At 49.4% G+C, this 23,400-nt stretch overlaps 1 protein-coding gene across 1 annotated transcript in view; it reads right to left on the reverse strand.

Moving 5' to 3' along the window:
* LOC119460513 (intermembrane lipid transfer protein VPS13A) overlaps positions 1 to 23,400 on the reverse strand; it is a 1,139,096-nt gene that overhangs the window by 560,378 nt on the left and 555,318 nt on the right. Inside the window, exons 47-48 of the mRNA XM_037721434.2 lie at positions 18,345 to 18,436; positions 17,655 to 17,781 (exon numbers count right to left, since the gene is read on the reverse strand). Coding sequence (XP_037577362.2) covers positions 17,655 to 17,781; positions 18,345 to 18,436 — 219 coding nt within the window. The remainder of the gene's footprint in view (positions 1 to 17,654; positions 17,782 to 18,344; positions 18,437 to 23,400) is intronic.

Raw genomic sequence — 23,400 nt, forward strand, 5'->3', positions numbered from 1 at the left:
CATAAGATGGCGCACTTTCTTCTCCTCGGGCATGTTTGCATCGGCACGTTTGAACAGACGGGACATGTCCTCGATGTACATGTCGACACTCTCGTTGGTGCGCTGGTTCCTGGCTTACAGAGCATTCTCAGCCTTCTCTCGGCAATCAGCGCATGCAAACGCAGCAAGCAGATGTCGCCAAAACTCTTCCCACGACGTTAACACCGCTTCGTGATTCTCATACCATGTCTTTGCTGAATCCCCCAACGCGAAGTACACGTGGCGACCTTTCCGTGCCGGGTTCCAGCCGTTGACATCTGCGACCCTCTCAAAGTGCTCCAACCAATCCTCGACGTCTTCGTACAGGTCGCCGTGGAACAGCTCGGGCATGCGCGGCAGGTACACGATGACCTCGGGTGATGTCGCCTGGCTAGTCATCGTCGTGGCATCAGCGGAAGACATCGTCCGTGTGGCCGTAGCAGTGGGAAGCGGTCCGAATTCAGGCGGGTCTCCCCGAAGTCGGCAGCTGGCGCGCTGGTGCACTGGAGTCACCTCTCCAGATTCCGATCGCTGAGGATCGGGACTCCGGTCTCTGGCACCAAGGGGACTTCCAAACATACCCCGCACCTCCACCAGAATGTAACGGTATTTCGAGGAGTAAAATACAAAACACTGGTTTAATAAGGGCGAACCTGTGCCCCGCAACTAACTATGTACACGAAGATTTTTGAAGAACGTTCCACACGAGCGTCTCTGCGCCGAACGCACTTCTTTCTCTTCTAGTGATGGTCCGCGCCCCTGTCCCGTGCGCGTGCACGAGCAGCATACATTGCGCCACCCCACGAAACCAAGCAGACGCTCTTTTGACATAGTGGCTCGCTGGCTACGGTCATAGAACACATGTTTAGGACCAGACTTGCGGCAACATGTTGATATGCATCGAAAATCTGTTTTGATTTTCGATGCTTTTATGTTTTCACATTTTATTTTAAGGCATAGTAGTCGCAGCATATACTGCGATACATAAAATTATAGCCTGATCACTGGTGCATTGAATGGGTGTATAGTAGTAATATATATGCTCAGACAATTTCTGAGAATTCTTACGTGACACTTCAAAGAAGCACCTCAAGAAACATGAATGAAAGAAATATTTGCTATTTTTAGCTTAGGTACCAATAGTAAAAAAAAAAAAAATCTTGAATATACAAAGTATGCACCTGGTTCTAAGTTCTCAAGTTTTGTAAGTAAGATTATGCAAAAAAAAATATAATGAGGATTTGGTAGCATGAATGCTATGTCCATGGTGTGCGGGAAAGCAGTATCTTCGCAAATGTGAAAACAGGTAAGTTCCTATTGTACAGGAAGCATTTGTTTTCTACTTATTGCACCAGGCACCTGGTTCATTCTTTACAGCGTTCTTTAGGCTCGCAAAGTAATGGTTGTCAGGTCAGGCAACATGCAGAAGTCTCCTCATACTTCATTATTTCGTTCGATCAGCATTCCTGGGCAAGGAACGTGGTCTAATGTGCGTTCAACTCGCTCTGGAGCCTCCACATGCATTGTTCAGTCCCTGTACAGTGCTGTACAGTAATGTGGAATGTTGCACAATATATTGTACAGCAACGAATGAAGGCACCTGAACAGGTGGTGTTCAAAATGTAAGAGCTGAGAAAGGCAGTCAAACATTAGTCGAAGGTCGGTCTGTAATCGACTGCGTGCTCTTGTGACGCTGAAAACTGCACACGACAGGAAGGACTGCTCGTAATAATTTGTGCATACGCTGTTGAAGCGATGATAGATAAAAGCAACCCACGGGGGATAAAATGAAGTCGCATTTGATTTTAGTCGAACGCAATTATCAATATAACACGCACTCATGAGCATCTACCGCTGTTTAAAGGGACACTAAGGGCAAATATTAGGTCAACGTGGACTGTTAAAATACCATTCCAGAAATCTTGCAGCACTTCTTTCGTGCCAAGAAAACACTTAGTTTAAGAGAAAATCGCATCTGACGGGTTTGCATGCCTTCAGCACAATTCAATTTGCCCGCCTCCGATTGAGGAAGTGATGACGTTGCATACGCCATCACCGCCCTTACTGCCGTCAGTGAGTTAAATGGCACCTGACAGACGGCACTACAGTTTCTTCCTCAAAATGCAAATGCGCGGCCATGGAGAAACCGAGCTAAGACAGAGTGTTGGGTTCACCCCAGTAGCTGCTTTTAGTCAAGTCGTGTGGACTAAAGGTAGGCGAATATTCTAAACTTCTGAATAACAAATCTAATAGTCACTATTCGTAAATGCGAATATTTTTCTAATACTTTTTGAATATTTTAAAACGCAAACTGCATCCAATTAAACATAAAATTGGAGCAAAAATGCAGCAAATTTTCACCCTCGCAGGCATAGTATAGACATGAAACACGACAACCTACGTAGTGGAGCATGCTATGTCACTTTGGTAGCCGTACTTTGCTTGCTCCTAATGCTCCATTTGTGCGTTTAATAGACAACACTTCCTAACACACTATGCAATGACAGAAACTTGCTAACTTTAACAATACTAGGATGTGAACATCATTTTGTATTAAATGTGATAACGGCTTTTCATTATTCGAAAATCATTAGAAAATTATTCGATATTCAATTATGGTGCGGCGTGTCGCGCGCACCGTATCTCGATATTCAAGATACGGTGCGCGCGACAACACCGACAGCCGGCATAGGCGCAAAGTACAAGAATGCATTTGTTCACAGAGTAGAAGCCGCGCCCCCCCCCCCCTCCCTCCCACGCTGCCTTCCCGCTTTGCTCCTTTCACGTGGGGGATTGCGTTGCCAGTTACCCTTGCGCCCGTTTGCAAGATTCGCATTTGGCGCCGCAGCCACAGCGTCGCCCCCCCCCCCTCCCTCCCTCCCATACCCCCACGGCCTTTCGCTTGACTAAAGTCGCATTTGCTCTCCGCTGTGCGTTCCCTCTCAGTGAAGGCACGCGGCAACGATCGCCCTTAGACTCATGCTCAACGTAGTAGTAGTGATTTTATTGAAGAAGAAACGTCTCATGCTCCTCCTTCGCATCGCGCTCGTTGATCTCCTCTCCCATCGGTGGGCGCACCTTGTTGAGAAGCGTACTCGCTACCGCCCTTGTCGGCAAGATTTTCGCGCGGAAGCCACATTATAACCGGTATTTCGTCTCACGCGGCTGCACTGTAAGCGGTATGCGTATACAGGGAGTTCTATGGGAGGGTAAACGGGAGTGGGAAAAGGCCGTGTTGTAGCCAGTTCTGCACTATAAACGGCTATGTTATAAGTGGTCTATACTGTAAATGCTTTTTATGTGCGTGTGTCTGAGTGAGCTCACCTCCGACTCTTTAATTTAGCTAGCTTTAATTATGTCTTGATGATACAAATTTCGGCTAATACGAATATTTTTCGCGACCCCGTGAGATTCGTATCATCGAGATTCCACTGTAAAACACGTTGTGGGGCTAGTTGGTGCATAGCTTTCAAAAGATGAAGCGCCAACAGTGACAGCACATTAGGAAGGAACAAAGACAGGACAGGCGCGTCCTGTCCTGTCGCCTGTCCTGTCCTGTCTTTGTTCCTTCCTAATGTGCTGTCACTGTTGGAGATTCCACTGTACTATAGTTGAGCGGCCCCACTTAAGACGAACTTTCGCTTAAAACGAACGAAACCTGTGCGACCGCCAAAATATACATTATTTCAATGGCACAAAATTGCACGTACAACGAACATCTTTGAGCCATGTCGATCGGTTATAGCGAACAGACGGCGTAAACCCGGCGCCGCGATGCGAGATATAAAGACAGCCTCCGACCCCTTTGCGCACGCAGACTGTTTTCCTGAGCCTCCTCGCAAGCGAACTACCCGTTTCGTGCCCCTCTCAAGCGAGCTACCCTCTCCCCGCAGACACGCCCTTTCCTTGCCGACACTCGCTGTTTCTGCACCGCCCGAGCGACCGCGACTGCCGGGCAGCAAGGCTCCGGGGGGAGCCGCATTGGTTTCGGAACTATGTGCCCCTGCGCTACAGGCACAATGCTAAGGCGTGGATGACACGCAATTTATTTGCAGAGTGGCTGTGCGAGTTTGACCGCGACATGCAGAGGCAAGGCAGGCGCGTGCTGCTCGTGCGCACCACATTCTAACTTCTCTGGTGGCAGTGACTCGATTTTTCCTGCCACCCAAAATGACTTCGAAAGTGCAGCCGCTTGATTTAGGCATAATAGATACCTTTAAAGCATCGTATCGGTGCCTCATTGTGGAGCGCTTGCTCATTGCTGTTGACCACCCGGCCGCCAACTTGCCACTTCGAGTTGTAGTTTCCGGGTTCTCTCAAGCCGCCTTTGTGCGTAAGGCTTAGGCTTGACGGCAAACTCCCTTTTGCTTGCCGTACGGCCGGGCTTGGGCGGTACCAGGACACACAGAAACACGACAACACACGATAGAATAACAAGCACAACAACCTTCATTGCTCCAGGGGATTCGCGTGGAAGCAGGCTAGGTTAGAGCGCGACGTTTGCCAGGGTCGATAGTGGTCGAACAAAAGCAGGGCGCGACAAAGGATGGGAACGAGAAAGAAGAGATTATAGTTGGAAAGGATGAAAGATTGGGTTAAAGTGCCGCGCGATAACTGTCTCTCAATAGAGGACACCTCAACTGCGCTGCACTGGGGGATGGGGACTGAAAGATAAGAGAAGGGAAAGAGGTCGCAGGCGCAGGAGCGGAAGCAGCTGTTTACCCGAGCTCCTTCCTTCTCCCTCTTACCGGCGTTCGCCGGCCGCGCCGATCTCGACCACCCCGCCTTGTTCTTGGCTCGGTCCAATGAGCACGGGGCTCCGCGTACACGTCACCACTACGTTTGCAACCAGTTTCCCAGAGGGTCGCACCACCGCACGAAAAGCCGTTTGGCTCCCCGAACGGAAAGAGGGGAAAAGGTGTCTGCTCTCCTCACTTCCGTGGCGTGCGTAAGGACGTGGGAAAATATGAACCTTCATAAATCCCACATCCCTCCCCCCTTTACACCGAACGACCCCTTGACTCTGGTGGCGCAATGTTATGGCGGTCTCACCACAACTAAACTACTCGCTGTCGCGGTTCCCTCAATGCAGTCGGCGAGTCGATGTCTTCAGATTCCTTCCCACCAGAACCCATTGTCTCGTAACATCCCCGAAGTCAGCCACACCAGGGTCAGCCGACGAGGGCATGGTGTACTTGTTGGGTTGTCCATCGTCGACCTCTGATCGGATGGCTTGTGCCACTCCAGGCCCACAGTAGCACGGCGCAGGGACGAAGGTGCACTCCTTGACGGGTCCTCCTAAGGTTGGCTCTCCATGCCAGCACTCGTCTCTTGCGTCCAGTGGGCCCAGGGAGTGCATGAGCGCAGCTATCAGCTGGAAGGCTGGTTGGTGGCTTAATTGTCTTCTGGATCAGCTGAGGTGCAGCCGTGGCTCCGTGCCGTATGCCCTCGTTGACTTCCATGACCAGTTTTAGCTGCTGCTCCATAGGTGCTGGTTCTGCTGCTTTGGGTGGGTTCGGACTGGTTACAGTCTGTTCTGCCGACTGCGGGTATTAAGGGGTGCGCCACGCGGGTCGATGGACATTCGCTTGCCTGCCCACGGGTTCGCGATGCAGGCGCCGCAGCTTCCACAGTGCCTTCCTTCCGGAAGTACCGCTTCAGCTCACCGACATGAATTGGTCTGCTGATAGGACCTGTGTTCATGCAGATCCTTCAGCTTGTAGTTAAGTCGTGAGAGCTTCTCAGCAACTTCGAAGGGCCCAACCCATTTGGGTGCTAAACCCGCTGCAAACCCTGTGCTCGCGTCGCTGAGCGCGTGGTTGCGTTTAATGACTAGGTATTCCATTTGGAATTCTATGTCTCAATGCGCTCGGTCATAGGAGGTCTTGCTCTTGCCCCTGCGCGGTTGCGATTCGCTTCTATCACGGCGTTTGCCAGGCGATCACGCAGCCGCCATGCATAGTCGGCGATTGGTGTTCTTGCGCCAACTGAATCTGTCCGTTTGGCTAAGATTGTGTCCGTTGGCGTCTGGAGGTCTCTCCCAAACATAAGGAAAGCTGGCGTAAAACCCGTCGAATGGTTTTTACTCGTTCTTAGGGCGAAGGAGATCGCATCTAGGTGCTCATCCCAGTCGTTGTGTGCTTGGGCGTATGCCCCAAGTAGTGGCTTAACACCTCGATTCCGGCGCTCCGTCACATTAGACTGAGGATGGTAGCACATTGTCTTCACCTGCCGGACACCCATCGCTGCGCGCTTATCTCCGAAGATTTTCGACGTGAAATACGATGCGTTATCGGTGATCAGCCGCTCTGGGAACCCATAGTGGCAGAATATCTCCGATAGTTTTTTCAGGACCTCCTTCGTCGTCGCTGCTCGTAGCGGGTAGAGTTCAGTGATACCACTCAAGTGGCAAGTGATGACTAGCACAAATTTGTGCCCTCTCTTGCTGCGCGGCAGCGGCCCGATCAAATCACACGCCCCAAGTTTCCATGGCTTTGTGCTCACAATCAGTTGCAGCAAGCCACGCGGCTTCCCGCCTTTCGGCTTTCTTGCTTGGCAGACATGGCAGGTTTGCCCGTATTTACATACATCACGCTTCAGGCCAGGTTGCGAATCGACATAGTTTCTTCCATGTCTTTGGTGGGCTCCCGTGGCCATCTATGTCGTGGTAATGCTGCAATGCCGCTTGTCTGAGCTGGCGTGGCATGACGGCTTTGAATCTCTCATTTCAGTCTTCTTTGCCTGGCACGTACTTCTGCAAAACTCCGTCCGCATCAAGCAGATAGTTCTCCAGCACACCCTCAGCTGCCCTAGAGTACGCGCCCACCGTCATACTGGCGGTTTACGGGTGCTCTCCGACTCCTCTCTCTGGGTCCGGACATCTCTTCCCTGAGGCTGGCGACCAGGTTTTGACAGTGAGCGTCGTCCCTTTGAGCCCTGATGAGCTGATCTCTGCTGAATGAAATCTCGAGAGGTGGTCTCACTCCAACGAGATGCACGTGCTCTTCGTTTTGTGCCGGCGGGGTTTTCCCTTCTCCCTGGCTTCCCCGCGATGAGAGAGGCTCGGCCGCCCCCTCCTCCTCCTCGTGACCGGCTGGTGGGGTGTCCTTCACCGGGGCCCGTGACAGTGTATCGGGGACCACGTTTGTGGTTCCTTTGCGATAGCGGATCTCGAACTCGAAGCGCTGTAAGGTCAGGAGCCAACGCGCAAGTCTCCCGCTTGGCTCACGGAGGCGGGTCAGCCACGTCAAGGCCATGTGATCGGTCTCGACTGGGAACCTTGTTCCTTCTACGTACATCTCGAATTTTTGGAGGGCATAGATCACTGCCAAACATTCTTTCTCTGTCACTGAATAGTTGCGCTCTGCCGGCGTCATCACGCGGCTTGTGAATGCCACCAGACATAGCTCAGTCCCTTCTGCCTGAAGGAGCACTGCACTAATTCCGAAATCGCAGGCATCTGTCTGGATCACAAAATGCCTGTCTAGGTCCGGTAGTTTCAGTGAGGCTGTGTCTGCGATGGCGGAAGCTTTCCGGTTGCTCCTGCCCCCATTCCCAAGCCATGCCCTTCTTCAACAGTTTTGTCAAGGGGACTTGCATACGTACACAGTTGGGAATGAACTGTCGGTAGTAGCCTAGCATCCCAAGAAAGCGGCGTACACCACTCATGTTTTGCGGTTCCGGAAACTCGATGATTGCTCTAAGTTTCTCCGGGTCTGGGGACACCTGCCCTCGTTCCACCCGGTAACCGAGCAAGCTCACTTCCACTCTGCAGATTTGCACCTTGGCGGGGTTGAGTGTGAGGCAGGCTGTCCGGAGTTTTCCCAGGACATCTCAGAGATGATCCAAGTACTTTTCGAATGTGTGCAAGTACACGATGATGTCGTCGAGATATGAGAGTGCGTGATGCCATTTGGCGTCCCCAAGTACGCGGTCTATCAGCCGTTGAAATGTGCTTGGACTTCCGGAGAGACCGAAGGGCTTCCGCACGAATTCGTAGAGGCCCCTGTGGCAAGTAAATGCCGTTTTGCACTCGTCGCCTGGTCGCATCTCTACTTGGAGATAACCTATGCTAGCATCCACTGTTGGGAAGTACTTCGCTCCGCCGAGGTTGGAAACTATCTCGTCCACCCTTGGCAAGGGATACGCAACCTTCTTCGTGACCGTATTCAGCTGTCGGTAGTCCTCACAGAGACGGCAACTCCCATCCTTTTTGGGGACGAGCATGACTGGGAAACCCCAGGGGCTCGTGGACCGCCGGACGATACTGGCCTCGAGCAGCTCCTGTAGCGCCGCGTCAATTGCCTCCCGTTTGGCAGGACTGACCGGTCTAGGGTTGGATTTCCAAAGCTGAGCGTCGCCCGTCTCGATGCGGTGTTGTACCAACTTCGTGCATCCTGGGCGGTCTGTAAACATCTCATCGAAGTCGTTTAACAACAATATGACACGGTCTCGCTCGTGGTATGTCAGATCACCGGCATCTGCCAAGAGATCGCATGTTTTCTGATCCGGTCTCGGCGAAAATTCGTGTTGACAGGCCGCCGCCAGCGGTTACGGCAGCGCGCGGGGCGCGCTGCTCTCTTCAAAAAGATACCTCTTTTCCACTTCGACGAATGCCGGTGCGGCGAAAGGCGCAAGCGGCGCCAACGAGTGTTCCCAGTAGCCACCGTTGCCGAAGTCGATCACAATGCCACTCTTCGCCAGGAAATCTCGGCCGAGGATTACTGGGACCGCGAGGCCCGCCAGATGAATGAATCGCTGCCTCTGACGCTGCTGATTCCAGCGCACAACGAGTCGCACGTCGCCGATCGAGCAGGCCTCTCCGCACGCCAATTGAAGAGGTAGTTTTCGCTGAGGCAACTTGAACCCTCTCCATTCGAGGTGGGAGGCGACCTCATCTCCGATCTGCAGAGACGAGGTCTGCGACAGCAAGTGCGAACGAGCGGAAGTCATCTTTAGAGTCTTCCCTAACAGCGTGTGCATGCACCACGCCAGACACTCACCAAAGTTGCCGAAGCTGATCAGACCTAAAATCGGACACCTGTACTGGTTCAATGTCTACCTTGGTGCATGCGCACAATCAAAGCAGGGTACAAGTGCTTCCTTATCGCTTAGATTGTGGGTGCATGCAATCTGGCAATCTCAAAGGCTACTGCTTATATAGGCGGTTAGAGAGCCTACATATGCTTGAGTCATGTGTGTATGTAGGCACCGCAGGTCGCCTTTAGCCAAAGCTCTAAAGCCATCGAAATGCCGGTTCTCTGTTTCTCCGTGTGACGTTTGAGGAAAAGGAGCAGGAGAGACTCCCAACTTGCGGGCGCGCTCCACTTTCTCTGTGTTGTTGGCGAGGAAGAATGGACGAGCAGGTCCAGGCCGCCACTTGAGCGCCTCGAGATACACGGTAGTGTTATTTTCTCTTGACAAAGCGACAACAAATGTGCATTGGTATTACAGACAGATGCATGTGTTCCAGGAGTACAGATTTTAGGGTTAGTTGCTTCGTTGCAGTAATTAATGTCATAGCACTGAATTGACATGGACAAGAAAGACGACAGGATGTGCGCTAATTATCAGCTGATTTTATTAGGCAATCAAGTCATCTGGACTCACCCTTGAGCCCGAAAAGTGCCACTTTTGCATACGAAGAGCTCCTGCTCTTGGGCCATGTCATCAGCAAGTCTGGAGTCCGTACTGACCCAAAGAAGACAGCCACCATTGCAAAGTTTCCACAGCCGATCAACTAGAAGGCAGTGCACCAGTTTCTTAGTCTGTGTGCTTACCATAGGCGCTTTATCAGGGACTTCTCTCGCATCACTGCACCTCTGACTCTTCTCACAAAAACAGACGTCGAGTTTAAGTAGAAAACACGGTAAGTCGAAGCATTTGAAGAACTGAAACGATGCCTGCAGTCACCACCAGTACTTACACTTCGACAAAAACGCCAATACTGAAATCCACAATGACGCAAGTATCCTAAGACTCAGTGCTGTGCTCGTCCAGAGAAAAGACCGATTTCAAAGGGTAACAGCTTACGCTAGCCGGCAGCCGTAAAAAGCAGTCTGACGAAAGCACTCTGATGCCGCCTGCTTGTCCGTACTACGATTGACCTGCCGCTTTAGATGAACAAGACAACAACACATATCTGGGAACAAAAAGTGCAGACTTCAACAAAAAGTAACTGACCAAACCGGAACTAAGGAGCCATGTCAAGTACTTGGAAGGCAAGACTGACTTTATTATTGAGGTGCGGATTACCTTCGTTTTCCCTGCAAAATGATGTCCTCGTTAAGAAAAACTTCTCACCAGTCTGCGTCAACTACCTTCTCTTTGTTGCCCCAGCACTATGGCCAGAGGTTCTGCATGCCCTGCGTGATGATCCAACTGCATGTCATCTCGGGTTCTCCTCTACGCTTATGATGATACAAGAAAACTACTACTGGCTGTGTCTGACTGCTGACGTCACTCATTATATCAAGAGCTGCTGAGACTGCCAGCGACGCAAGACACCACAGACCAGATCAGCGGGATTGTTACAGCTTATTAAAATACTTTGCCGACCGTTCCAGCAGATTAGAATGGACTTATTGGGGCCCCGTAAGACCTGATTCTTGCAGCGCGAAAATTAGGAAAAGGAACAACCACCGAAAGGAAAAAGGAGACAAAGACAGGCACTACAAATTTTCTGAATTTTTGCACAATGGAAATCACGTCTTACAGTAAACACCAACTCGCCTCAAAAGAAATTATCTTGTTGCGGGCGGCCCTTTTCGACGTCAACATCTGGGAACAAGTGGATCGTCGTGGCCACCAACTACCTTACCGCTACACCGAAATTAAAGCCCTGCTCAAAGGCAGCACGGTGGTACTGGATAAATTTTTTGTCGAGAACATCCTACTGCGACATTGTACTGATGCGTAACCAGTTTGGAGCCCTCGTCAGACTTACTTGATTAACGCATTGAAATCTGTACAGAATCAGGCTGCGCAATTTATAGCTTCAAAATACGATTGGCACACAAGAACCAGTAGCATTAAATCTTCTGTTAACCTCCCGTCCTTTTCAACTCGCCACATGACTGCACAACTCTGTCTTTTTCACAAACTGTACTACTATTTTCCCCAGCTGCGTAATACATTTCTTCTCCCTCCTCACCAGGTACATTCGGTCGGCTTTTCAACAGCTTAAGTGCATAACGTCTTCATGGAATTACCACTGCATTTCATAAGTCTTTCCTGCCGCTCACAATAGAGCACTGGAACAAACTACCACAATCAATAGTTAATGAGCATGATGGCTCAAAATTCAAGCAGCTACTGACAGCCCATGTTCAAACCTAATCACCTTGCTTACACCTGTGCCACGTCTTACTACTATCATTTTCTGGCGTATAAGTCATGTTTATTTTTCTGAATGACGTCGCTGGTGTGTTTCTCATTGATATGATTCTGCATAATACAGTTAAACCTGCTTATATCGAACCTACATATAACAAATTCCTGGATATAACAAAGTTTTTCGATTCCCCGCCGTTACTCCATAGAAGCACATGTATTTGAGACCTCTACGTAACGAAGTGGCAGCGGGAGACCCCCTCGATATAACGAATTTCCCCCTCCGACCACCTAGAGATTTCGCCCCAAATTTTGTCATTTTTGCGCGAGCAGCAACCGAAGCACCTTCTCTGCCGCGATGGAATGCGAAGCGAGTGCACGCGTGCATGCGTGTGCGAGACGGCCCTGCATCCCTCGACCCGGCGATCTTGCCGCCGCGGGCGTGACCTTTCCCTCTCCCTTCATTCAAATCTGATCCTGCCGCTTGCTGCAGCTGGCCTAGCCCGCCAAGCCGGCACACTCTCCTTTTCCAGCTGATGTTGCCGACGCGCTGGTACACACTGTGGCACATCAGACTCGATGAGCGCGGACACGCGCTGTCATACACTGGCGGCGTGTGGAAGAGCCGCTGGAGAAGCGAGCAAAGTGACCTTTGTGCTGTTGTCAATCGCTTCAACGCAAACTGAGCGCCGAGAACACACAGCACGCAGAAAGCTACGAGCCGCCGATGCACCTACACTGCTAGACTCTGCCCCAATGCAGATCGCTTTCAAGATACGACCTGCGCGACCGCGCGCCGCCCTGCTATCCCTCCCCCCTCGCTCCCTCGCTGGTGACTCGAGCGCAACGGAAGAAGGCGCGCTTCCTCCCTGCTTTTCTTGCGCGCGCGAGATTTAGACGTGGTCGTCGGCTCCCCTCGCACGTTTTCACTCGCACATAACAGCATACGGCGTGCGGCGACTGCGTTATCGCCCTTGGGACTTTAGGGTACGGCCACTCTAGCGGCAAGAACACGCAGCAAAAACGCGCGTCAGAAACTCGCGGCAACGCGTCATGCCGCGCGCGGCAGAAGTGGCAGGAATCGGGGGTCTTGCGGCGTGCCGCGCGAAATGGGTTCTGCGGCAAATGCCGCGTGCCTCGAGATGAAGAACCAATCAAGAGCGACGAGGGTGACGTCACGGAGCCACCACAACCGGAACGCCGCCGGTCCGCGCCGGGTTTTCAATCGACGATCGCATGAAACAACGAGCGCTCGCGGTGTTGCTCGCCCGTTCGGAGAGCGCGGGAGATCTTATCGCGCTGCCGCGTGGCGGCGAGACGCGCGTGCCACGGTGGCCTCGCGGCAAGGCGCTGACACGCGGCAACTTGCCGCTCGCTGCATGGCTCGCTGCATATGACGCGCGTTTTTTGCCGCTAGCGTGGCTGTACCCTTATATACGGAATATCTATGAGCCAAAACCAATTTTAGGGCCACAACGCGTAATGGACACCATCTTTATATAGCAAATACGGATCTCAAGGGCCATACTTTTGCTGGCGAAAACCGAAAATACGTCATAGTTGTCGCCCCCGGCACTTTGGGCGGCCAATGCCATCGTCAAGCTACCAAGCCAAGCGACATGAAAAGTCAAAATGGCCGCTCGGGCCGGCGCGGGGTGGCAGTTCGCAACGTATGATGCGGGAACGGTCCCACAGTTGCGACGAAACAGCGGGGTTACCAATGCATTGAGTTCTATGGGAGCTGTGCTGGGACCGGTTGAAAACAACGTAACAGCCGGGAAAACGCAGCCCACCGGGAACGTAACAGCGAGGTTCAACTGTAACACTATACGACGCTACGACGCCATCGTAACGCTCGCTCTTCATTTCCGATGCCTCGCGCTTGTGCGAATCGACACGCGTCCACGCATCCGGTACCTGGTGTGACATTCCGAAGATGAGTGCTTTGACGAAAACGGAAAACGGGTGCGCGTTACAATTGAGAGCGCGTTAGAACCGAGTAAATACGGTAAACGTTTATTTTTCGAATTTTCGTGCCGAACCTGCATATAACGAAATCCTCTTTATAACGAAGTTTTTCGGGAATTTGTCAATTTCGTTATATCCAGGTTTAACTGTATGTTTATCAGAATAATATGTTTCTTTTTCTTTTCTCAATAATACGACTTGGTTGAATAATACGTTGGATAACACGATTTAAAGATGCTAGTCTTTATTTCCAGTTCCCGTGAAGATCGTATCAACGAGATTCCACTGTATAGAGTGGTGCGACTTATATACGTTTTTTCCTTTTTCGGAAAAACTGCTGTCAAAATTGGATTGGACGCTATGGTCACGCGAAGTGCGCTGGGTTGACCTTCTCTGGCAGTTGCTAGGGGGTTGTGTGCGTGCTATGGAGGTAACAAATTCTTCTTGTGATCGAGTTGCCGAGCGCCACGCGAGAAGGACGGAGCAGCAACGCAAGCGGCGGCAGGCTGACTCGCGAGTCAACCAACTCTGAAGTCGTCGCATCTGCAGATTGCTTTCAAAATACAGCGTGCACCACTGCCCAAACTACACAGCTGCTACCAGAGTGCAAGCCAGCCCCTGACCCTCCCGCACTGCCTTCCCGCTTCCCCCCTTGTGCGTGATTCGGCTCACCGTCACGCGCTTTCAGTCACACATACAGCATACGGCGCGCGGGGACGATGTTATCGCCCTTGGACTCTATACGGAACATCGTGGTGACCATGACGGCAGAAATGCACCTGGAGTGTCCATATTATTGCTATCGCAATTATATAGAAATCGTACCCATACGCTTGCGCATGACCTGCGTTCACGAATTCAAACGTCAGTGTACTTTTTTTAAATCGCTGACCGAATGAACAGGTGCATCTTATACGACTAATATACTTTTTTGGGGGGAAGGGAGGCAGGGAACTGCCGTCTTGAGGGGAGTGTGACTTATACAAAGATGTGACTTATAGACTAGAAAATATGGTACTACTACTTTTTTTTTTCTTTTTGAAATGTACATACCACTTTTGATAACATGACTACTCTGTATTTCTGTTGTTGCCCCCCGCCCTATGTGATACCTTGAAAAGGGGCCTTTAGGAATTACTACATGATGATTGTACTTATTATTCCGCATATTACATTTAGGTGCATGCCACATTCTGGTGCATATTAAGTTCCGAGGCACTGTTATTTTCTTTCTTTGCGCCCATGAAAATTGGGTACACGTTATATTTGGGGGCACGTTCGATTAATGTAAACACAGTACGACTCACAGGATTTATATGCTGCACAATATGAAAAATGTATCGGTATTTTTGCTATGATCTGCCTTCTGTGTTGTGGTTTCTAGATGGCGCTAGGAGAGGCAGGGTAAGCTTTATGAGGGTGAGCACACCACATATTCGCTGCTGTGGCAGTGAGTAGGCCTTTATGCATGCAAGAGGGAATCATTGTGTTTCCAGCTTCCAGAAGATTGTAAACAAGGAATCTGAACAAATGTTGAAACGTCAAGCTTTGTTTTTTGTCAGTGCCCTGTTCTATTAATGAACCTCGGATCAGAAGCAGTGCATGGGTGGGTGCAGCCAATGTGAGTGCTTATTCTTTATCAAGTCTGTCTGACTCGGCCACAGCTTGTGCGTAGGCAGAAAGAATTAAACTAAATTTGTGTAAAAACAGTCCAGAATTCTGGTTGTGTGAAGTCAAATCTGTGTGCTACATCTGCAAAAGTCTGCCCTTTATAGCTTCACAATGATATACAGTTAAACCTGCTTATAACGAACCTCCATATAGCGAATTCCTGGATATAGAAAAATTTTTCTATTCCCCGCCGTTACTCCATAGAAGCACATGTATTTGAGATCTGTACGTAACAAAGTGGCAGCGGGAGATCCCCTCGAAGTAACGAATTTTCACTGCCGACAACCTAGAGATTTCGCCCCAAATTTTGTCATTTTTGGGCGAGCAGCAACCAGAAGCACCTTCTCCGCCGCGACGGAATGCGAAGCGGTGGCGTCGCACTCGGCGCGCTCGAATTTACGGCGACTGCGAGGCGAGAGCGAGCGCACGTGTGCGAGCGCGCGCGAGGCGGGCCTGCATCCCTCTACCCGGCTATCTTGCCGCCGCGGGCGTGACTTTTCCCCCTCCCTTCATTCAAACCTGATCCCGCGAAAAAAAAAAAGCATTCTTTTTTTTTCAACGCGCTGGCAGCGCCACTCTTTGGTTACTGCTTAAGTCTCTGCACTTCACTTCACTCACCTGACACTAGGTGACACTATAGGGCCGTTTATATATAGTAAAGTCACTTTAGTTTATAGTCTGACGTAACGCGAGCAGGTGCGCACGCGCGCCCTCGCTACGTCACGTTGGCGAAAACGACCAACGTAACCAACAGCTTCCGACTCGCCCGGCGCCGAATTGGCTCGGCGCCGGCGCAGTGCAACTGGCGTAGCGTGACTGGCCGCAAACGATGCTGGCCCGCGCGCCGATAACGTCGGACTATAAACGGGCCTTATACGACGCTACGACGCCATCGGTAAGTGGTAAGAATTGAGTAAATACGGCAAGTGTTTCTTTTTCTAATTTTCGTGCCGAACCTGCATATAGCGCAATCCTCTTTATAACGAAGTTTTTCGGAAATTTGTCAATTTCGTTATATCCAGGTTTAACTGTATAACACACATCAGACTGTACATTGAATGAACATGGTATGCATGATTATGACAGAAGTAGATAACACGACTAGGTGAGCAACATATTTGGGAGCAAACAGTGCTAACCCACAACACAGAATAAGAGGACACAAGACACACACTTAGAGTACATGCATGTTATTCCACTGATGAACAAGACTGAGCATATGCTAAGTCGACAAGCTTCCCATGCTGTTGGCATTGTAAAATTCAATTATCAATTTTCCTTCCTGGAAATCAGTTTCTTTTTCAATTGCTTTTTTTTTGTGCTTTAGATATTTTTTCTGTGCCTGAAAAGTTAGTCAATGAACGTACACTTTTCAAAGAGTTGGCAGACAGCTGGGGCTAACTGGTATGTGTATATACATATAAAGTGGACTCCCGTTAATTACGCTCCAACTAATTAAACTTTTTTGGTTAATTTGATCATGACCGAAGGCCCCAGCCGGTGCTCATGCTTTTCAAATATAGGACCAAATTTTGGTTATTTCAATCTTAAAATTGGCCTCCGCTGGATAACTTTACCAGTCAGCATGCATGTGCCCTATTGTGACCCTATTAGCGACACCTTTAGTGGCAGCATCTGTCTCTGCGGAGTTTAGGGGACAATGAGTGTGTTGAACACACATTGTCTTCCATCGAAAAAGCCTATTTGCGGCCTGCCCTCAGAAAATTTTCTACCAACTGTAGCTCACAAAGCCCGATTACGGCATTTATTCGATTCTAATGTGCACTTTCTTTTTCAAAAAAGTTGGGCCGAAATTGCCTACACAGTGCAATTGGATACAAAACCAAAACTGCTTTCACAGCTTTCATAAGCTTTACCGCATAACAATAATATATTGCGGCAAAGCTGACTTTAAAAAAAACATGCAACGAAGCTGACTTTATGAAACCGGCCACCACTGTGCAACAAATATTAGAACCTTGCCCATTTTTCTTGCTCGAACATCAGGTGCAGGTTGGATTTCTAATTTGTTTAGGAGCTTTAATGTCATTTATATGCGAGCTTTCTACTTTGTAGACATAAAAAGTGGGTGTGTGTTCGATTCAGGGTTCGGCTAGAACTGGGCAAATACTGCAAAATGAATCAGCCGTGTGTTTTGGCGTTTTTTCAGCATACTGTTTAATTTGACCCGCCAAATAATGAGATCGATGTCGTTGGTGCCATCAGGGTTAAATTAAAGGAAATTGACTGTTGTGACACACAAGGGCCGGGGCAAGCGAGCCCAAGACATGCGATGAGGAGCCACGGTTCTCGGAGAACAAGCGGGATCAACAGTAGTTGATGGAGTGGATGAGAGATGGCGCGAGTGTGGGGAAGACAGCGGCGGGGGTGAGTGGTGTGGTGCGCTTGGTTGATGTGGATAATAAAGGATAAGTTCGGGATGAACGTGTGGCGTGTCGTCGATCGTGACACTGTATCAGGGTCAAATTAAAGGAAGTTGACTGTATATATAATTACCAGAAAACAGTACAACACCACAACAATTAAGTGCGCTATGCTTCCTGAATTCTTTCCGAGCTTGTTTTAAAGTCCCGCTGCGTCCAAGAAACGATGCATCACTACTCCCTCTGGTTTCGAAAATGCAGTACCCCTGTGCATCCACCTACCTCCAATGAGAGCTTCTCCCTTGTCCTCTCCCTGTAGAGGTCACACAAGGGTTTTTCCTCAAATGGTGAAACCGGCTTGTCCGCTGCCTCGGCATCTTCATTGAGCTGATCAAATGAGAACCGTCTCCTGCATAAAGCCACCAAGTGCACACATCTAGTATATCAACCTTGAGTAAAATGTCAGCACACTGCCCACATGGGTGATGTGCTCCAGAAGCCTAGCTGATGGCTCATTCCTTTACAGCAGTCAAAAACAACAATGGATGCTGGGGTCACACTTCTTGACGGATAGCATATTCACCTAACAAGGTGGAACCACCACAACAGCGACACTCGCTACCTTTAAACACCTTTAGATTGAGTTGATACTGTTGCACTTTTTCTTCAACAGTCTGCCCAGAAAAGCTATGCATTCGAAACATTGCTCTCAAAGCTTCCTCAGAACAAGTGCTACGGCAACTGTTGTGCTTGTAGATGGTGCTGCATCTGCAAAACCACCAGGAGGCATGTGATTGACCCACCTATATTAAGCGCCGTGGGGCACAGGGCTGACCGTTCAGTTTGAACAGCCAAGTAGGCTGGCTGCTTTCTAATAAACGCAATCATTCACTCGTAAAAATTGGCAATGAGGGTCCCTGAAGCAAGATGTGTTCTGGTGAGAAGGGTGAGAGCTGGCAAGGCAGTGCTCACCCGACACAGCCAGGGGTGCCTGAGCTGCTGGGGCTGAATGCTGGAGCTTGTCCCCATGCTTGCTGGGACACCACGAACCGCTCACCTGCATCCTGCACCAGTAAAGTGTTGCTAGATTCAGAACTGGGCTAGAGTCACATTTTTTGTTAGTATCAAAAAAAGTTGTTTTGATCATCTAGATTGGTTTCCTGGCATTTATATCGCAGCTTTGTTTTCTGCCACAATTTATGTAGTAATAAACAACACAGACTGCAACTCTAAATAAAATATTCACGCTATATGACGTCTATATACTAGATCACAATTAATGGTAAACACAGGAATGACTAGCCTCGATCATATACAAAAAAGAACCTGATCCTGTGTTCCTGTGGTTTTAATGCATTTGTGTTTAGGTAGCGTTTGAAACTTTTGTAGGGAAAAGTAATAGAATAATGAGAGGCAAATCAAAGGGCAAATCTCAAATACAAATAACATTTCGAGGGGTGGGAGGGGGGGGGGGGGCAAACAAGGGCTCTCTGTGTAGCTAATCATGTCATTCCCATCAAGCAAGTGGCTGTACTTTTTGTGCAATTTCATTGTGCTTAATCATTGGGCTTTTTGGGCAACCTACCTCAAGCCTGCCTGGTATTAGAAGAGTTGTTAAAGAAAAAGTGTTTATAGAAGACATCTTCTCAAAGATGAGCTCTGTGATGTATAACAAGGCTCATTGGGAGATAATTTGTTAAGAGAATAGTGATGGACACGGTGAATTGCAAGAGCACAAGGCTGATACTTAACGAATGCATACGGGGGGAAAAAAAGGGGGGGGGGGGGTAGGGCCTAGGCTTTTTCTGTGCCTTTACTGTAGATCAAGAAAAACAAATTTTACTCAAAAGGAACTTTGTTGCAGCTTGAAGAAAGCTGCTACAGAAATGGTGGGGTGCAGGCAGAAAAGAAAACAATGTTACATGGCATGCTGACAAGTGTAAAAAAAAATGTGGTCAGATCAGTTAAGGGAGCTGTGGCATCTCATGGATGCGGTGGTGCAAAGCTGATCTCAAAAGCCGAATTTCACTACTAAAACCACTTAAAGCCCAAAAATCTGTTTTATACAGTGAACATGCTCGTGCATAAATTTTTATAACATCAAATTCACAGTGGTCTCACACAATTCTGAAGTGACTAAATGAAGAAGCATGCTCCTCAATGCAGCTGCAAATAAAGACAACCAAAGAGATGCCAGCGCACATTTGGCCCGTGCTCTTGTTTTGTCACAGGCAGTCCTCTGCTCGTTTTCAAGCACATCAGTGACCATGCAGGCCAGAAGTGATAAAAAACACAATTGCATAACAGATACTGTGTTTATCAAAGCAAGTAAAAACGAAAATCCCAGTAAGTGGTTGCATTACTAGCTTCACCAAAAATGGAAGCAAATATTTTCTAGTCAACAAAAATAAAACTGGAATGAACAAATTCCAGTTCTTTCCGTTTGTCCATTTTCTATATGTTAGTTTAGTTACTGGAAGAACAAGTGAATAGACTTTATCAGCATTCAGCTGCTCCATACCAAAAATGCAGATGAGGTCACCTAAACTGGGGAAACATGCTGGTGTCTGAGATAAAGCATCTAACCTCCAAATTGACGCACTCTTCCTGGATTTCGCGAAAGCCTGCGACAAGGTTCCTCACAAATGGTTGCTATTGAAGCTTTCTTGGTTAAACTTACATCCTAACATAATGCAATTTCTGGCTAACTATACCCCAATTTGTTCAGGTTAATAATCAAACCTCTAGTTCTCTTCCGGTAACATCAGGCATACCGCAAGGGTCAGCCCTTGGTCCTCTCCTATTTCTAATATATATTAACGACCTACCAATGCATGTCTTCTGTGATGTCCGTATCTTTGCCGATGACTGCGTTATCTATCGAACAGTTAATAACCACTCTGAACAACTAGCTCTCCAAAGTGACCTAAACTGCATCCAGGACTGGTGCAACCAATGGGTCGTGGAACTAAACCCCGATAAATGCAAACTCGTGTCATTCAACCGAAAACGTAATCCTCTCCTGTTCCCTTATACTATCTCGCACGTCATAATAGAATTAACAGAGTCCTATAAATACCTCAGCGTAACAATGTATGGTCATGAAGATAGCAATCGAGACGTTGGCAAAACGGTGTTCTTTTCAATATACGCTGACACTCGGAGAGCGCGCGTTTCAGAACACACTTCATCGTTCTCGTTGCAGTGGCCGGCGGCCGCAGGTGCCAGCCTATCTCGCGTCATTTCTCCCCTTCCAAAAGCGACCGTCCCGGTCGGCTGGGTAAAATAAAGTTCAGAAGGGGGCAAGCCAGCTCTAATGGCAAATGTGGTCACAGAAAACGAAAGATAACCACACAACACTGCGTAGGACGGCGAAGGGTTTGAAAAGTGCACTTCACTTGCGGGTGTAGTACGGCTTCATCCGTACTACGTGTACAACTTCGGGGCGGGGACGTCGTCGGCTCAAGCGAGGATCAACGCTTTGGGGCAGGATCTCGTAATTCACATCGCTAAGCCGGCGCACAACCTCGTATGGTCCGAAGTATCGTCGCAACAATTTCTCCGAGAGCCCACGGTGACGGACAGGTGTCCACACCCACACGTGGTCGCCGGGGTTGTACTGGACATTCCGTCAGCTCTGGTTGTAATGACGGGCGTCGGTACTCTGCTGGCTACGGATGCGGTTCCGAGCAAGCTGGCGAGCTTCCTCTGCTTTCTGGATAAAGTAATCAGCGCCCTTGCTTGTCATGGTGCCGTCGTCTACTGGAAGCATGGCGTCTAAAGGTGTCGTGACGCGACGTCCATACACAAGTTCAAATGGGGTGAGTTGGGTGGTCTCCTGCACAGCTGTATTATAGGCAAATGTCACGTATGGCAAAATTTCGTCCCATGTCTTGTGCTCTACATCAACATACATGGAGAGCATATTGGCCAGTGTTCTGTTAAGGCGCTCTGTCAATCCGTTAGTTTGGGGGTGATAAGCCGTGGTTTTCCGATGGTTGCTGTGCGTCAACGTGACCACCTCTTGTATTAAATCAGCTGTAAATGCTGCACCGCGATCAGTAATGAGGACAGCGGGTGCACCATGGCGCAGTACAATGTTGAGGACGAAAAACTTGGTGACTTCAGCAGCAGTTGCCCGGGGTACAGCTTTGGTCTCAGCGTAACGGGTTAGGTAGTCGGTTGCGACAATTATCCATTTGTTTTCCGAAGATGACGTCGCGAACGGACCTAGGAGATCCATGCCCACTTGTTGGAACGGTGCTGGAGGTGGGTCCAGAGGTTGGAGGAGACCGGCGGGCTTGACGGGTGGTACTTTACGCCTCTGGCAGTCACGACAGGTTTTCACATAGTGCTGAACAGACGAAAATAGTCGTGGCCATTAGTATTGCTGGCGTATGCGTGCTAGTGTTCTGGTGAAGCCTAAATGTCTGGCACAAGGGTCGTTGTGAGATGCCTGCAAAACTTCTTGGCGCAATGCCGTAGGGACGACGAGAAGGAACGTTTCCCAACTGTTTTCAAAATTTTTCTTGTAAAGGACATTGTTCCGCAGGCAGTACAATGTCAGTCCTCGTGACAGCGGTCGTGGGATAACAACGTCAGCTCCTTGAAGATACTGGATAAGAGCAAGCAGGTCTGTGTCCGCAGGTTCTAGGTCAGTCATCCGCACCGTGTCAACGACACCAAGAAACGGCAAATCTTGCTCCAAATCTGACGATGTCAGTGGAATTGGAGCACGTGACATGCAGTTAGCGTCGCTGTGCTTTCGTCCAGATCGGTAGACGACAGTTATGTCATACTCCTGTAGGCGGAGACTCCAACGAGCGAGGCGGCCTGATGGATCCCTGAGATTGGCAAGCCAACAAAGTGAATGGTGGTCGCTGACCGCTCGAAATGGCCGGCCATACAGGTAGGGTCGAAATTTACTGATGGCCCAAACGACTGCTAAACACTCCTTTTCAGTGGTCGAGTAGTTAGCCTCTGCCTTTGTGAGACTACGGCTCGCGTAAGCGATTACACGTTCCGCACTGTCTTGCCACTGAACAGGAACGGCTCCGAGACCAATGTTGCTGGCGTCCGTGTGGATTTCAGTTTCAGGATCACCGTCAAAATGCGCGAGCACCAGAGCTTTTTGCAGTCGTTTGTGTAATTCTGTGAAAGCCTGTTCTTGTTCTTCCGCCCACAGAAAGGGCACATCGTGGCGTGTTAATCTCATCAAAGGCTCAGCTATTTTGAAGAAACTTTCAACGAAACGACGGTAGTAGGCACAGAGTCCTAAAAACCTCTGAACAGCCTTCTTATCTGTAGGACGAGGGAACTCAGCAACAGCAGCCAACTTCTTGAATCTGGCCGAATGCCCTGGGGGCTGACCACGTGTTCCAGAAACTTGAGTTCCTGAAAACCAAAGTGGCATTTTTCAGGCTTGATGGTGAGGTTTGCCTTGCGGATAGCATCAAGAACACTCTTCAGCCGAACCAGGTGTTCATCGAACGTGCTTGAAAACACAACAACGTCGTCCAGGTAGACGAGGCATGTCTGTCACTTCAGTTCAGTGTCCATCATTCGCTGGAATGCGGCAGGAGCGGAACACAGGCCGAATGGGAGGACCTTAAATTTGTATAGCCCGTATTGAATATTTACCCTTCTTCGAAGAGCTAGAGAAAAAGAAGAAGCCAACTGCAAGGCACGCGGGAGCACGGACGCACGGAGAAGACGACAAAGTGGAAGAAAGAGACAGCGTCCGCCATGGACAGCATTTGATTCAATTACTGTACATAATGTAAATACAGTTGTGTTTCATCATAGACCGTGACCATTTATTCTATATTCTGGTGCCGAAACCCGGGAGTGCTCGCTGGGACTCTACACGCCTGGAGTGCTCATCGGGAACTTTGAAAGCGAAGACAGCACGTCGTAGGGACAGCGGAAACCTCTTCCGAAAGCCAGCCGGTACGACCGAACTGGACCATCCGCCGTTACCCTTCGCCGTGATAAGACATCTACTCAGCATTCATCTGAGAAGGTGAGC

The sequence above is a fragment of the Dermacentor silvarum genome, chromosome 8 (assembly GCF_013339745.2).
Source record: "Dermacentor silvarum isolate Dsil-2018 chromosome 8, BIME_Dsil_1.4, whole genome shotgun sequence".
Lineage (NCBI taxonomy): Eukaryota > Metazoa > Arthropoda > Arachnida > Ixodida > Ixodidae > Dermacentor > Dermacentor silvarum.